Raw genomic sequence first — 14,270 nt, 5'->3', positions numbered from 1 at the left:
CGAGCACGCGACACCAAAACACAACACAGGAATAACGAAAATAGCATAATAGTTAACGGTAACAGTCCAGCACGCCCCTGCGGGGCCCTACACTACTCTCTCTCTCTCTTTGCGCAGGGATGGGAGAAAAACAAAATAGACACGGCTTGCTCGGCACCGACTCATGGCGAGGGCACGTACTGCCTCCGGAGCTTAGTCAGACCCCTCCTCATGCTTCACCGAGGCGCGACGGCGGGCTGACCCGCTACCTCCCTCAAGGTGAGCGCGACGGTGCGGAGGCTGGTCGCGGCCACCGCTGGAGGGGCTGCCGTCCGAAGAGGAGCCGCCGAGGCTTGGCGAGCTGCGAACGCCGCCGGCCACACGCCCGCCTTCATCTTCATCCCGACCATCTCCGAGGCGAGGCACCCGGCCGCCGTCATCGTCTTCGGGGCAGGACCTAACGGGGCGGCCTTCTTCTCCGAACACCCTCACGTAGAGGGTGGCATCGCCATCAAACTTGAAATACAGGGTGCACCGCCGTCTCAGGCCACGCGCGCGGGCAAACGTTTGCCAGCCACGGGTCAGGGTCACATTCCCGGCGACGGAGATCTCCAGTGAGGCCCAGGAGGCCCTGCTGCAGCAACCGTCCGCTTGAAGCCAGAGGCCGCCAGGAGCGCCGACTAGGAGTTCACCTGCAAAGAAGCGGGGAAGCTGGAGCCAGCTGCCGGTTAGGTCCACTAACCACACGACGAACTCCGGCAGCACCTCCACCGAGTGGAAGCGCGGCATGGGAGGCCGCGCAGCCACGGCGCGCCTTCCCTCACCCACCAGGCGCCCATCACCACGCGAGAGATCGCAGCCGCGACCGCGGGGAGCCGCTGCAGGAGACGCAGGATGCTTGCGGGGACGACCCCGGCCGCGCTTGGGCGGGGGAGAGTCAGGCCCTTCCCGATGAGCCTTTCCCTTCTCCACGGCCGAGAACCTCTTCGACGGCGCCATAGAAGACGGCGAGCAGCTGAAATGGGGAGAAAGAAGGAAGCGGGGCGGAAGATGTACAGCGGGGGCTAGCGCTCTCCCGCCTTTATAGCCGGAGGAGGCCAACCGTCGGCCTCCACGATCACAGGTAATCATGACCCATTTCTGTGTGCAGGGACTTGTCAAGTCAAGCAGTTGTCGAGGCGGCGTGGGGAAGCGGAGGCGCCCACGCCCAGTCAACCACCACACGGCGCCCAAGGCCGCAAGCTGATGGGGACCGCGGCACTCCGCACTTGCCCCTTCTCTTCTCCGCTAAGCCAAGTCCGAGCGTGCCTTGGGCCCGGGGGCTACTGTTGGCGTTCTGGGAACTGGTGTCCCCAGACTTGCCTGCCTGCGGCCTGCGGCGTGGCTCGAGTGGTGGCCCAGTAGGCCCATCTTCATCAGCGCAAGACTTAAGAACCTCGCGAGGGGCCAAGCCTCGCGGGGCGGACGACACACGACTTCCTCAGGAACGGCCTCGCCAGGCGGGCTCGCGAGGAGGCGGAGAGATCAACGCAGATTACCTCGCGAGGTGCTCGTGACGCAAGCCATGATGATCGAGATCAGGCGGGCGCCAGGTGGGCGCCGGCCTGTGCAGTGTCCTTGTTTCTTCTTTGGTGCAAAGGGGGCAAGCACAGGTGTGGAGTACCGAGGCATCAGGCAAAGGTTGCCATTTCGGTGGAACGAGACCAAGACCAGCAGAGCGGCAGGATGGAGGTCACCGTGGAGCCCAAGATGGCGTCATCACCAGTGCCTTTGGCAGCCGAAGACCAACTTTAGTCAGGATAGCTTGTACTATATGTTCCCCTTCAAAATGGCCGTTGTTGGCGCCCTTCCTGCTCAATATTTGGGAAGAGGACCAGGGCCTCTATAAATAGGACTAGCCACCACAGGGGGAAAGGAGAGACCCCATCGAGTGCTCATTAGACCGAGAGGCGATCGAACTCACCCAAGCAGTTCATCGCACCATCTCAAGAACACCTCTCGCGAGGCTGTTCTTCCCTTGTACTGTTCATCATCAGCCCCTGAGGCAATCCACCACACCACACACTGGAGTAGGGTATTACACCACAACGGTGGCCCGAACCAGTATAAATCTCGTGTCCCTCGTGTTGTTCATCGTTCTAGCTTAGATTCTCGCGAGGCGATCGGACGTGAATCGGTAGGGGGAAGATCTTTGCGCGCACCCCAGAGTTTGAACCTCAAGGGTCTGCCGGAATCCAACATCCGACAACTACACCAACTCAAGCTTTCCCATGCTCACTATCACCACCGCCAAGATCACATCCGACACCATCACCACTGCCGCCGAACACCGACTGGGCCAAAATCTCACCACGAGTGAGTTCCCAATATTTGCTCGCTATGTCATACATTGAGCTCTGATCCATGGATATGATAGCCCGCTCTTCGGACATCTTGGCAGGCATGATCCTCTCTGGCAGCTGCTGTGGCCGTAGGTGGCGGAGGAGGAGGTGAGGGGGGTGTCCGGAGATGGAGAAGGTGTGGAAGCCACCAGACGTGGAGATAGCGTCGGAGTGGATGATTTCTTCCTATTCTCCGTCACAGCCTCGTCAATGGCCTTGCTCACCACTGTCAACTTCCTCGTCCGCCTATCACCGTTTGGAGTAAGCGGAGGGCGGCCGGTCGTCTTCGCGGACGAGCAGCCTTGCCGCTAGCCTTTGTGGACGGTGCGACAGGCCGTACACCAGTCTTTGTCCCGGGATGCTTCCTTGACGCGGGCGGCGGCCCGTTTGTTGAGTCCGGCGGCGTAGCATCGGCAGGAGTGGTCAGCGGGGTTGCGAAGGCGGACAGGGTTTCCATCCCCATTGGAATCGGGACTTCCGGTGGCTGCAGCGACGACATTGGGCGGCGGAGGCGGTAAAAAGAGGCGCAGCGGGCAAGAGTTTAGAGGAGTTTCTTGTTGAGAATGATTGGCGACTGCTCAAAACTGAGAGAGGGTGAAAGATTTTTTAGCTCAAGTCTCAAATTTTTGAGAAGTTAACTATTTGAGGGTTCGTCTAGGTGTGACTTAACTCTTCAAAACGATTTTTCCAAGGAGTTAGTCTTTTTTTAGAGTTTGATTAGAGATGCCCTAAGGGCCTCTTTGTTTCGCAGGATTGCCAAAAAGCGGGAATGAAAAATGCACAAGATTGCATTGGCATGCCTTAAGGGCCTCTTTGATTCGTACATGGTTTTGTTTGCATTGAAGTGTGTTTGATTGCACCGTAGAAAAGCCACAAAATTATCCGTAAAAAAGTTTGAGTGGATGTAAATTTTCATATGAGATATTGCAACGAATTCCTTATGAAAAATTTCTAAGGGATTCAATCATGCGAACCAGACAAACAACATAGAAAATAGTAATAATGCGAATCATAGAAACAACATAGGAAAATATATTAAGGATACTGATCCACTAAAGTTCCCACGGAAATCCTTTAAATCAAAGACCCCTAAAGTTCGGTAGCACATTGTTAGTTTTTTCCTTTTAAAAAGAGAAGCAAAGGGCCGGAGCACATTGCATATCGAACTGTTAGTTTTTTCCTTTTAAAAAGAGAAGCAAGGGCCGGAGCACATTGTGGGTGCTTCCCACACGCAATGTCCCTTTCTTTTGGTCGGCTGAATCGCGGAGGGTCCAAAGCAGTTCATGCAAGCGACATCGGCGACGCATGGCGGCAGACAGATGTGCTACCTTCACATGCGTATATATGCTGTACGAGGATGGATTCATTCGATCAGAACAAAGGTTGCATTCCATAACTACGAAATGCTTACGGCCGTTTGTGAGGTCATGCTGCTTCATGCCTTGTAGTATTATTATGTTGACATGAAGGTTGCCGGGTGCATTTCGCATTCTTGATTTCTGTAGTACTCCCTTGGTTCAAAAAAGTTTGTCCCTTAAATGAATATATCTAGCACCAAGTTAGTGCTAGATATATTTATTTGAAGGACAAGCTTGGACAAAATTTTTCGGACGAAGGGAGTATCTCGTCATTGTGACGTGCTGTGCAGGTACAATGATACACCACGCATACTTAGAGCATCTACAGCCCGGCGTCTCAAACGTCTGGGAGGACAACCCGATCACTGACCGGTCAAAAAAAGCCAACCGAGTCGGGCTTCTCTTGCCCCCGGGAGCCCCCCGAGAGGCTGGCGGTGGAGCGCCACAACGACGACCTCTGCTGGAGCCGTGCCACCGTCACCTCCCGCCATCCACGCCGGTGTGAGCAACCCAGTAGCGGTCGCCCGCGAGGAGGAGCGTGGTTGCGTCCTCCTCCGGTTAGAGCTCCTCCCCGTGGTCGCGATTTGGATGAGGAATAGAATTGAGCAGACATTGGCTGGGCACGTCCATTTCATTTGGGAGTGTTCGCACGTAGACCACTCCAGAGTGAACATTGGCTGGGCTTTTTTTCGCGGTCTCCCTCCTGGGTCGCTCGCGCGGCGGCTCCGGAGGGGAAACCCTAGCCGCCTCGAGCGCCCCTCCTCTCCCTGATCTCTGGCCGCCGGCCGCGGCGGCGGTGGTGGCGGCGCCCGGCCGTCAAAGGCGGCGGGCGAGGGCGCGCCCCGACGGGATTTCTTCGCGCGGGGGAGTCTCGTCAATCGGGCGCGCGGTGCTCGTCTCCGGTGCGGCGGCGCACGGCGGAGAGCGCGAGGATGGGCGAAGCATGGTCAAGAGGCAAAGGGAGGCGTCTTCTCGGCGCGCCGGCGTGGGAGTCGGAAGTTGCGCTGCGAGACCCTAGTGGCGGCGGATCTCGACCAGGAGGTGCGGTGGCTGGGAGCGGCGGTCGGGAGTCGTTGCGGAGGCCAGGGAGCGCGGTGTGCCTCCTGTGGTCGCCGGCGTGGTCGCGGAAGGCGGCGCCTTTGAGGAGTTGGCGGCGCTCGAACCAGATCTGGGGTCTTGGGCCAGTGACTCGCGGCAGGGAGCGCCATGGTGGAGGTGCGCTGGAGTCCCGCGTGAGTCCCTAGGACGGAATCGCGGCAGCGGCTGGCTGCCAGGAGCGTCAAGTCCAGCCCTTGCCTGCGGTGCCTGTGGATCTTGGTGGTGCTGGTCTGGAGTTGTCTTCTTCGACCGTGTAGGAGTTGGATGGTGGTCTGCGTGCTCTTGGCCGTGCGAGGGGTCGGTGTTCCACGACGGTTTGATCATGACAGCGAGGTGCTGCAGCTGCGGCGGTGCGCCCCTACATCGACTATGCGGCCAAATTCGGTGGTAGGGGTGGGAGATGTGCGACGGTTTGGATGAAAATCCTGCTCGTCTTCGGTCGGAGCTGACGACGACGGCGCCCGTGGGTGTCGTTTCCCTCCTTGGAGGCGTTGTCAAGGTATGTTGGCATCTCCCCTTCTTGATCGGGTTGGGGTCTCCGGGCGAAAGTCTTGGTCTGTTGCAGGACCGGCGATGGCGGCGTTTGGCGTCATTACTCTGTTGAGAGCATCGAGGGTGGAGACTTGGCCTTATAGTCATGTGAGGGTGCAGCCCTTAAGCGTCAATTATGCATCGAGGGCGCTAAGTACACAACTGCCGGTGCTCCAAGAGGATGCCTTTTTCCTGTCCCGACCGAGTCCCGCTATCCACTTGCCGTCTCCTTTTAGGCATTCAAGGGTGGATAGTGCGTTGACAAAGTATGGCCGACTGAAGTTGTTGCTCCTTGTAGTGTTTGGCGTTTGTGTGACACGGCTAGATGATTGGTTTAGGACAGGCCCTTTGCGTTGTGTTTGTACTTTTTGTGGTGGCTAATCTTTTGATTAGCTTGGGTGTGGAGTGCTTGCTACACTTGTTGTTCGCAACAAGTTGTAGTGTCTTGTAATTCAACTTCTGCCTTCTATAAAAGTATGGTACGCCTAGGCGTACTCTTGAAAAAAAAACATTGGCTGGGCACGTCCATTTCATTTGGGAGCGCACGTAGGCCACTCTAGAGTGAACATTTTTTTTTTCTGACGTGGCTACTCAGCGTGCATTAAGATTGGTGCCCGTGATCTAACGGCCCTAGAGTCATTCGCTGGAAGCTTGTTCCCAGTGGTCAGCTGATTAACATTTACCCAGAAATATGCGTATTAACTCGTTGAACAGTCCGATGGCAAAACCGTGTAAATGTTGTGTGTAGCACCATCTCCGAAGTCACAATCTGCACTAGGGCTAGAAACCTGATAAGATGTATGATGATACAGTTATATGTGTCTTGGTTTTATTTATAAAATAGGACGAAAGCCTGTTTGGAGGATAATATGTATCTACTCCATCGGTCCCACAAATATAAGATTATTTTTCAATCTATATTAGCTTTAAAATCGTTCTTATATTGTGGGACGGTTACTTAGTTATTATTTTTGCTCTATATTAATTGACGCTTAAACAAATGTATCTTAGTTGACGCTCAAACGGAAACGGTCGGAGAGACTATTAATAAAGTGCATGGATCGTTTTTCTCGATGTGTTTCGGCTGTAATCAACTCTGTGTGGAGCCTATGGAACGGAGAAACATCGAATATTCGGCGATCCTGAACAAGTGTCCAGCAGCTAATCCATCGAATACATCCAATACAGCCAGCCATATAGGAGGATTTAGCGCGACGTAAGCATGAATTGAATTGTAGGCGCGCCCTGCTCTGCTGCTCCAGTGCAGTATTTTAACTGAAATTACGGTATGTGGGTGACTGGGTGTTGGATCATGAATTCTCGTCGGGGAATCTTTTAGCTAAGAAAATTCAAAGATGTTTTTTTATTGCTGTCTTCGACTAGTCCCCGACGGAGACCATTGACGTCTAGAGTTCTCCGTGTATACACATAGGAAACTCGACCCGTCGTCGGCTGTTCTTCATCACACAAAAGCAAGCTCGAAACTTCTTCTACTCGACCCTGAAACTTCTCCGTCTATGGTACTCTCGCCTCTCGGTGTCTTAGGGAAGACGGACCCTGAAGCAGAAGTAAATCCCTCGAGACACTTCTTCTGTTCGACGAGCACTGAATCCCTTTCTGCTTCAGGTGAATTTTACATCAGTATGTTTTCTGCAAATCGTCTCTTACAAGCTTTCAGTTCGTTTTTCAATTTCCGTCAAGGTTGAATGCATGATCTTTAGCTAGGAGCTGCATGATCTTTAGACAAACAGAGACTCGCTCCCTGCTTCATTCATTAACATAGAAACCAGAGCGTTCGTTAGGACTTGCTTGACTGAATCTGTTCTTGCTTTGAACAGCAGATCCTAATTTGTTAAGACTTCCATAGCAAAAAAATTCCTTTCTGTTCTCTCGGGATACAAGGTCAGACTTATGCCTGTATATTTAGAGTAATCCCCAAATTTAACTAACCACATGGCCTCCACTTTGCGTGCAACCGGTTGCTTTATTTTCGGAAACGAAGTGTCGATTTAGTTGACAGTCTTGTGTTTACTTATTCTGCAGCCGAACAATATGCGTATGTTCTTGCAGCTTGGCCTTGGTTTCGTATTGCTTGCAGCACAGTATGCATCAGGAATTGTGGTTCCTAGTTCACAGTGTCGACGACAGTGTGGAAATGTTGAGATACCATACCCATTTGGTATCGATCCAGGCTGCTCGCTCACACAGGGCTTCCAGCTCAGCTGTAAGGTCCAAGACGGCATCCCAAAGCCATTCAGGGGTGCCTTTGAGGTGCTCGACATTTCTTTGACTCAAGGCACAACCCGGGTGCTGAATTACATCTTGGGCTACTGCTATAACACCTCTACCAGGAGCATGGAGTATTTTGGCCGGTACGGGGGGTTCAACGAAGGAGACCCTTCTTCTCCCTACCGGCTCTCCGACACCCAGAACAGGTTCACGGTCATCGGGTGCAGCGCCCTCGCCTTGATATCTGACTACGATGGCACAGGTTACCAGGGCTTGGGAGTCGCAACATGCCGCAATTTGTCAGACTTAGTGAATGGATCTTGCTCAGGTATGGGCTGCTCCCAGACCACAATACCAAAGAGGATGTACTACTACGACACAACTTTCTCGGCATCGGTTAACACAAGTCAAATCTGGGAGTTCAACCGCTGCAGCTATGCGGTACTAATGGAGGCAGCAGCATTTAAGTTCAGCACTACGTATGTAAACACAAACAAATTCAATGACACATATAATGGACGGGTGCCTATGATTCTTGAGTGGGCTATAAGAGATGTGAAGTCATGTGATGCTGCAAAACAGAATACAACTGGTACTTACGCATGCCTCAGCGCCAACAGCAAGTGTGTGGATTCCACCAATGACCAAGGGTACACCTGCAATTGCACCAATGGTTATGCAGGCAACCCTTATCTTCTAGACGGATGCAAAGGTACATATTAATTTCGACTGTCAATGTATATATGCACTACTGTCCATCAAACTGCACCTTGGGTGTAGGGGTCCCTTTACCTTATCTAAAATTTTGTTTTGCAAATTTGCTACAGATGTTAATGAATGCAACCACAATCCATGCCCTTCAGATGGCTATTGTCGCAATATTGCTGGAGAATACCGGTGTTCTTGTCGAGTTGGCAAAAAATACGTCACGGAAAGCAATACATGCAACCCTAACATCGGCTTCATAATAGGTAACATCCAAACAAGTCTTATCACCTAGCTAGACCATTAACTTCGTCACACTTTTTGCAATGCCATGAAAACCATGCATCTAATCTTGGTTAATGTACTTTAACTATGTTTGACACTATTCATCACCTCAATCTAAAACATAATTGTCTCATCTAACGACATTATCAGGAGTTACAATGGGATTATTTGGTTTAATGGTTATCGTCATGATCACTATTTTCTGGGGACAAATGATACTTCAAAAGAGAAAACTGAATAAAGTTAAGCAAGAGTATTTCCGCAAGCATGGAGGCGTGCTTTTGTTTGATAAGATGAAATCGGAGAAAGGTCTGGCTTTCAATGTATTTTCAGAAGCAGAACTCATACATGCCACCGACAACTTTGACAGTAGCAGAATAATTGGAAAAGGAGGCCATGGGACTGTCTATAAAGGTATAATAAAGAACATGTCGGTTGCAATTAAAAGATGTGCAGTAGTTGACGAGAGACAGAAGAAGGAATTTGGCCAGGAGATGCTCATTTTGTCCCAAATCAATCACAAGAATGTTGTCAAACTCTTGGGTTGCTGCCTTGAGGTGGAAGTTCCAATTCTAGTATATGAGTTTGTCCTAAATGGTACACTATTTGAGCTTATCCATGGCAAGAACCAAGCATCGCAAATATCTTTCAACACTCTCTTAAGGATTGCTCATGAAGCAGCTGAAGGACTCAGCTTTTTGCATTTGTATGCATCTCCCCCAATAATTCATGGTGATGTGAAAAGTTCCAACATCCTACTTGATGATAACTACATGGCCAAAGTGTCAGACTTCGGAGCCTCCATACTAGCGCCATCTGACAAAGAGCAATTTGTCACAATGGTTCAAGGTACTTGCGGTTACCTTGATCCCGAATATATGCAAACATGCCAGTTAACAGACAAAAGCGATGTGTACAGTTTTGGAGTTATTCTTCTAGAGATTCTCACAGGCCAGCTGCCACTGAAGCTCGAGGGGTCTGAGAAGCAAAGAAGCTTGTCATTGATTTTCTTGTCTGCAATGAAGGAGAATAATCTAGAAGCTGTGTTGGTGAACCACGTGAAAGGCCAAGAGAGCATGGAGTTGTTGAGAGGACTTGCAGACCTGGCTAAGAAATGCCTAGACATGTGTGGCGACAACAGACCCTCCATGAAAGAGGTCGCTGATGAACTCAACAGATTGAGGAAACTTTCACTGCATCCCTGGGTACAACTTGGCGTCGAGACAGAAGTAGAAAACCTTCTTGGAGGAGATACTACTGGTGGGTATGAAATAGAATTAAGTGGTTATCCTATGGGCGAGAGTGAGAACCAACCCATAAACCCTAGAAGTTCCTATTATGCAAGGTGAGGAAAACATGTATTGTAATCGGTTAAACCTACTAAAGATACTTATGTTCCTTCTATACCTTGTTACAATGTGTAATATCTACGTTCCTTCTGAATCTTGTTACCATGTATTACAACTTATAAATTACAAATCACTTTTTAATCTATTGATGTGTGATGTGTGTTCAACAACAACAAAACTTATTGGATAATCGTTCTATTTAAGTCTAATTCGTACATGCATACTATATCTGTATTTCAGAAAATGTGCAACTCTTCAAGGCTGATTATATTCTATAAATTTTTATATTTTAAAATAGGTTTCAATAACTATTATTATTCTACAATACTAGATTTTAGTATATTTTATTTTTATAAAAGAAATTTTATTGAATCAAAAGGTGATAAGGCGATACAACCATAAATAGTTCATATCCTACTTCTCCACACCGAAAATGCACACAACCCGCAAAGATCCGAATACAAGATACATTTTTTTAAAGGAGATTGAACCCCTGGCCTTTGCATCCAAAGATGCACACATCCATATTTATCAAATTATTAATAAAGGCATGACAAAAACATACATCAGAAAAACTGAAGCCGCCATTCAACACCTACAGACTCGCCAATGGAACAGTGCCCCCACTATCTAGAACCAGGGTCAACACCGAGCTGCCCGCAAGTGTGAAAGCGGGCTACGAGGGTTTGGATCCTCCGCTACGAACTGGGGGGAGGATGACGAGCGACCGATGCATCTTGGCCAATACAAGAATTGGTTGATGTTGTGGTCAAAGAATCTTCGTCGTGTGGAGGTGGCCGGGATAACACTAACGGCAATAGCGATGCAAGGTATGATCACCCTACCTACGCAATTACCACCATCTGTCGTGCTGGGCAAGAGCGGACCACACGAAGAAGAGGGTTGAACCGTTCTGATGGCTGATCATGTCGCCCCCGTGGATGAAGATATGGATGATGTCATGGAGGAGGAGGACCCTCTTTGGTACATCAATACTAGCTCTAACAATGGAAGAATGATGAGTCAACAATATGACTCAGGCTATGACCACCGTGATGAGCGTGAAGATCAGGATGCTGAGATGCATGATGATGTACCACAGAAGGAACGTCCTCGGGTTGAATGAAAAAAAAATCTATGTTCATGCAATCCTCCCAGGACACGCCTCTAGATGCCGCCTCAACCCAGGGTCAACAATCCGAGCGTCGTGTAGTGCTAAGCCCGACCACATTGGGGACGGTGGTCAAGGAGGGTCCGATAGGCTCACTACCTGAACCCAGGAAGAAGCAGAGGAAGAGACCGCCGAAGAAAGGCTCTGCTGCCACCAAAGCTTCCAGCAGCCAGCCGCCTTCGGCGCTCCGGGTTCAGGATAGTGTATCGATCATAAATGCGCCATTCCTCCATCTCGCGGGCAAGCCGATGCTACCAAAGAAAGTGCTCGAGGCCATAATTGGGGATCTCAGGAGACTGCATGACCGTGTGCTATTGTCAGAGTTGGACCTTCTCCAATCGGAAGAACTAGGATACCCGCAAGCGGTTGATGAGCCGACTGAAAGAGGCTTCGCCGACACTAGCCCCATGGACCTGTTCTTCTTGCGGGTTGATTACATCTTCGAGATGTATCTCATGAGGGGCTTGATTTTACGTTCGTCTTCCTTTATCCGTCACATATGAACTACACTCATCAGGAAAGAACAAATCTCAAAATCATAGTAGCAGAACCCTACTACATGCATGAAGGCTTCTTGGGAAACAGCGGCGTGGAACATGAAGCTGCCAAGAAGTACATCAAAGACTGCATTTAAGGACATGGAAACGATTCTCCTGCCCTATCATCCTTTGTAAGTCATTCCTAGGTAGCCGCTATAACACATCTTTCATACATTTCAATCATTCATTTGCACGTATGGAGGCTAATTTGAGGTATATTTATTTTATGCAGCTAGGGGTGCATTGTCCTTATCGTTCTTTACCCGCAAGTCTCCTATGCTCCGTGTTTGGACTAGTCCATAAACACAGAGAAGAAAGACTACACACACATATAGAATGTTCTGGATCATGCTCTTGTAGGATTGGGCATGAGGGGTGGCCACATCAAGATCAAGAAACAAAGGATGGGCATATGCCGTGTTTTAGCCATAATGCCGACTTCTGCTACATCCAACAACCGACAACAAGTAAGAAGGATGGATTCTACATCATCCATCACATGCTGGAGTTCAGAAGGGATCACCAAGAACTTCGCATGCCATCTACAGCCGATGCCCATATCCGCAAGTGGGCCGCAACCTTAGGAGCCGAACCGGATGAAAAACTCGGAAATGACTTTCATCGCATCCAACATGACATTGTGACGATCATCATCAAAGACGTCGTCAAAGAAAATGGGATGTTCCATGGCAGCCCTGTATTGCAGGCTGACGTCCGAACTCGCTTAGGCCAACAACGTTAGGACATGATGCCTTTCACGAAGCTAGGGTGCATCCTCCCGGACATGGACGAACTGACCTATAGTGATCGATGACGATGATGATGATGTCCACTCAGTTAGTACTTTCTGTAGAATGAAACTTTGAATTTCTGTACAACAAAACTTTGTGATGTAAACGGTCCTCCTAAACTTGTGTAGCGCTCTAGTTAATTAGTTTGACGATGAACTTCATTAATTATGTTTACTATATGTTGCTTCTATTTGCTAACACTTTCTCTTTGTTTTGCTTACATATATTATGTTGCATATTATCGATGAATTCGCCTGATGACGATGCATCTCTGTCAGGGATATAGATCGATAGCGAAGAAGTGCTAGGCCATGTACATAGGGAGGATTCCAGGAGTATACGATGAGTGGCCAGAGTGTCAGGCCCAAGTCAACCGCATCCCAGGCGGCAGCCACAAAGGGTTTCAAAGTAGAATCCAAGCGAAAGCTAATTAATTGAGGTTCACGCTAGCGCGAGAGAGGAATCATAACCGGCTTAAGAACTACTTCGTAATCCCACTCTTGCTCATAGTGATCGCTCTTCTCTTGTATATCATAGTTTAGATTGATGATGAAACATGTGTATGTGACCATGTAGTTGCATGTATTCGAGACTTGTAATAACTTGTGTCGCTATTTCGAGATGATGATGACACATTTGTGTTGGATCATTATGATGATGAGACTATGTTGTAGCACTTCGATGATGATGAGACATTCTCGTCTTATATAGTTTCAATGTATGTATATGTTGCTATTGTATAAAATCTGTATAAATACTATGTAAACTTGCGGAAGAAAAAAAATATAGAAAATCTTACCTGTGGCGCGGGGTAAGAGAATAGCAGCAGCGCTAGGGCAGCGGTACTACTACGTAGACTTAGCAGTGGCGGGGGATTCATATCAGCGCTACAGATAGTTAGCAGTAGCGCTGGGTGGACCCACACTTATGCTAATTTTGTGCAGCAGTAGTGCGAGGTTATACCCGGTGCTACTTCTAAAAGTTAGCTGTAGCGCTAGCAGTAGCGCGGGCACCCATGCTAATGTTAGGTCTTTACACTGCGGTACTAATAGTGTTATCCCTAGGTGTATGGACACTTCACAGGAAATGATTGAGAGTTTTTCCCCATATTCCAGTAAACAGCGGTTATTTAGAGAAGAGAAAAATTCACTACAGGGCCTATAACTTGCGTTGGTGCCCACTTTAGTCCATGTGGTTACAAATACCCGAAAATACATCACCAAACTTGCTCTAGGGGGTCACATACGGTCCAAAATGCGGTTTGCTCTATGTATGTGCTGATTTGGCACTGGTCAAGTCGATCCATGTGGGCGTTGACTGCAACATGTGCCCAACTCGCTCGAATACGCGTGCACACAATTTTTTTTTGCAAAACTACCAGTTATTAATAGATCCCCCCTCCTGGTCGGATCGAGCCAACAATGTGCCCCCACCTGGTCTGACCGAGCCCACCCGCTCCGGCCGAGCCCACCCGCTGCCCTCTCCCTCGCTCTCTGCTCTCCCAACCCTAGCTCGCAAACACCATCGTCGTCGCCGCCCTCTGCCGCGTCGCCGCCGCCTTCTCTACGCCGCCACAACCATTACCGCTACCATCTCTCCTCACATTACAAAAAAAGACACATCCGTGACATTTTGGGCCGAACGAATTTTTTTCTTTCATACTTATGACACTTCTATGACGATAATTGTGACAAAACCCGGTATCATCATAGATGTGGTGGGCTCCTACTTCTATGACAAAAAATCATGACAGAAAATGGGCTTTTCTTCCTGGGCGGGCCGGAGACGCAGCTGCATGACATTATTTGGGCCGTCCATGACGGAAAAAACCGTGGTAGAAGCGAGGGCGAGGAA

At 49.5% G+C, this 14,270-nt stretch overlaps 1 protein-coding gene across 2 annotated transcripts; it reads left to right on the top strand.

Annotated features, from left to right (window-relative positions):
- Positions 1-4,059: 4,059 nt before the first annotated feature.
- LOC119365713 (wall-associated receptor kinase 5-like) lies at positions 4,060-10,058 on the top strand. Of its 2 annotated transcripts, XM_037631359.1 has the most exons (5): positions 4,060-5,315; positions 6,780-6,973; positions 7,391-8,288; positions 8,404-8,547; positions 8,717-10,058. In XM_037631359.1, exons 3-5 carry the CDS (start codon positions 7,400-7,402, stop codon positions 9,913-9,915), a joined length of 2,232 nt encoding a protein of 743 aa, XP_037487256.1. In that variant the 5' UTR covers positions 4,060-5,315; positions 6,780-6,973; positions 7,391-7,399; the 3' UTR covers positions 9,916-10,058. The 2 variants fall into 2 exon arrangements, with proteins under 2 accessions (XP_037487256.1, XP_037487255.1); XM_037631358.1 differs by lacking the exon at positions 6,780-6,973 and having other exon boundaries at positions 4,064-5,315.
- The last annotated feature ends 4,212 nt before the right edge of the window (positions 10,059-14,270 follow it).

The sequence above is a fragment of the Triticum dicoccoides genome, chromosome 2B, assembly GCF_002162155.2.
Source record: "Triticum dicoccoides isolate Atlit2015 ecotype Zavitan chromosome 2B, WEW_v2.0, whole genome shotgun sequence".
NCBI classification, from domain to species: domain Eukaryota; kingdom Viridiplantae; phylum Streptophyta; class Magnoliopsida; order Poales; family Poaceae; genus Triticum; species Triticum dicoccoides.
Note: the sequence above shows the minus strand (reverse complement) of the source record. Positions and strands in the feature narration are given on the sequence as shown.

What these genes read in the sequence shown, in the direction of transcription:
- LOC119365713 (XM_037631358.1), top strand. Translation starts at nt 5,217, where the DNA reads ATGTGCGACGGTTTGGATGAAAATCCTGCTCGTCTTCGGTCGGAGCTG. An exon ending in TCTTCTAGACGGATGCAAAG is followed by an intron (nt 8,289 to 8,403) that starts GTACATATTAAT and finishes AATTTGCTACAG; the next exon opens with ATGTTAATGAATGCAACCAC. An exon ending in TAACATCGGCTTCATAATAG is followed by an intron (nt 8,548 to 8,716) that starts GTAACATCCAAA and finishes CGACATTATCAG; the next exon opens with GAGTTACAATGGGATTATTT.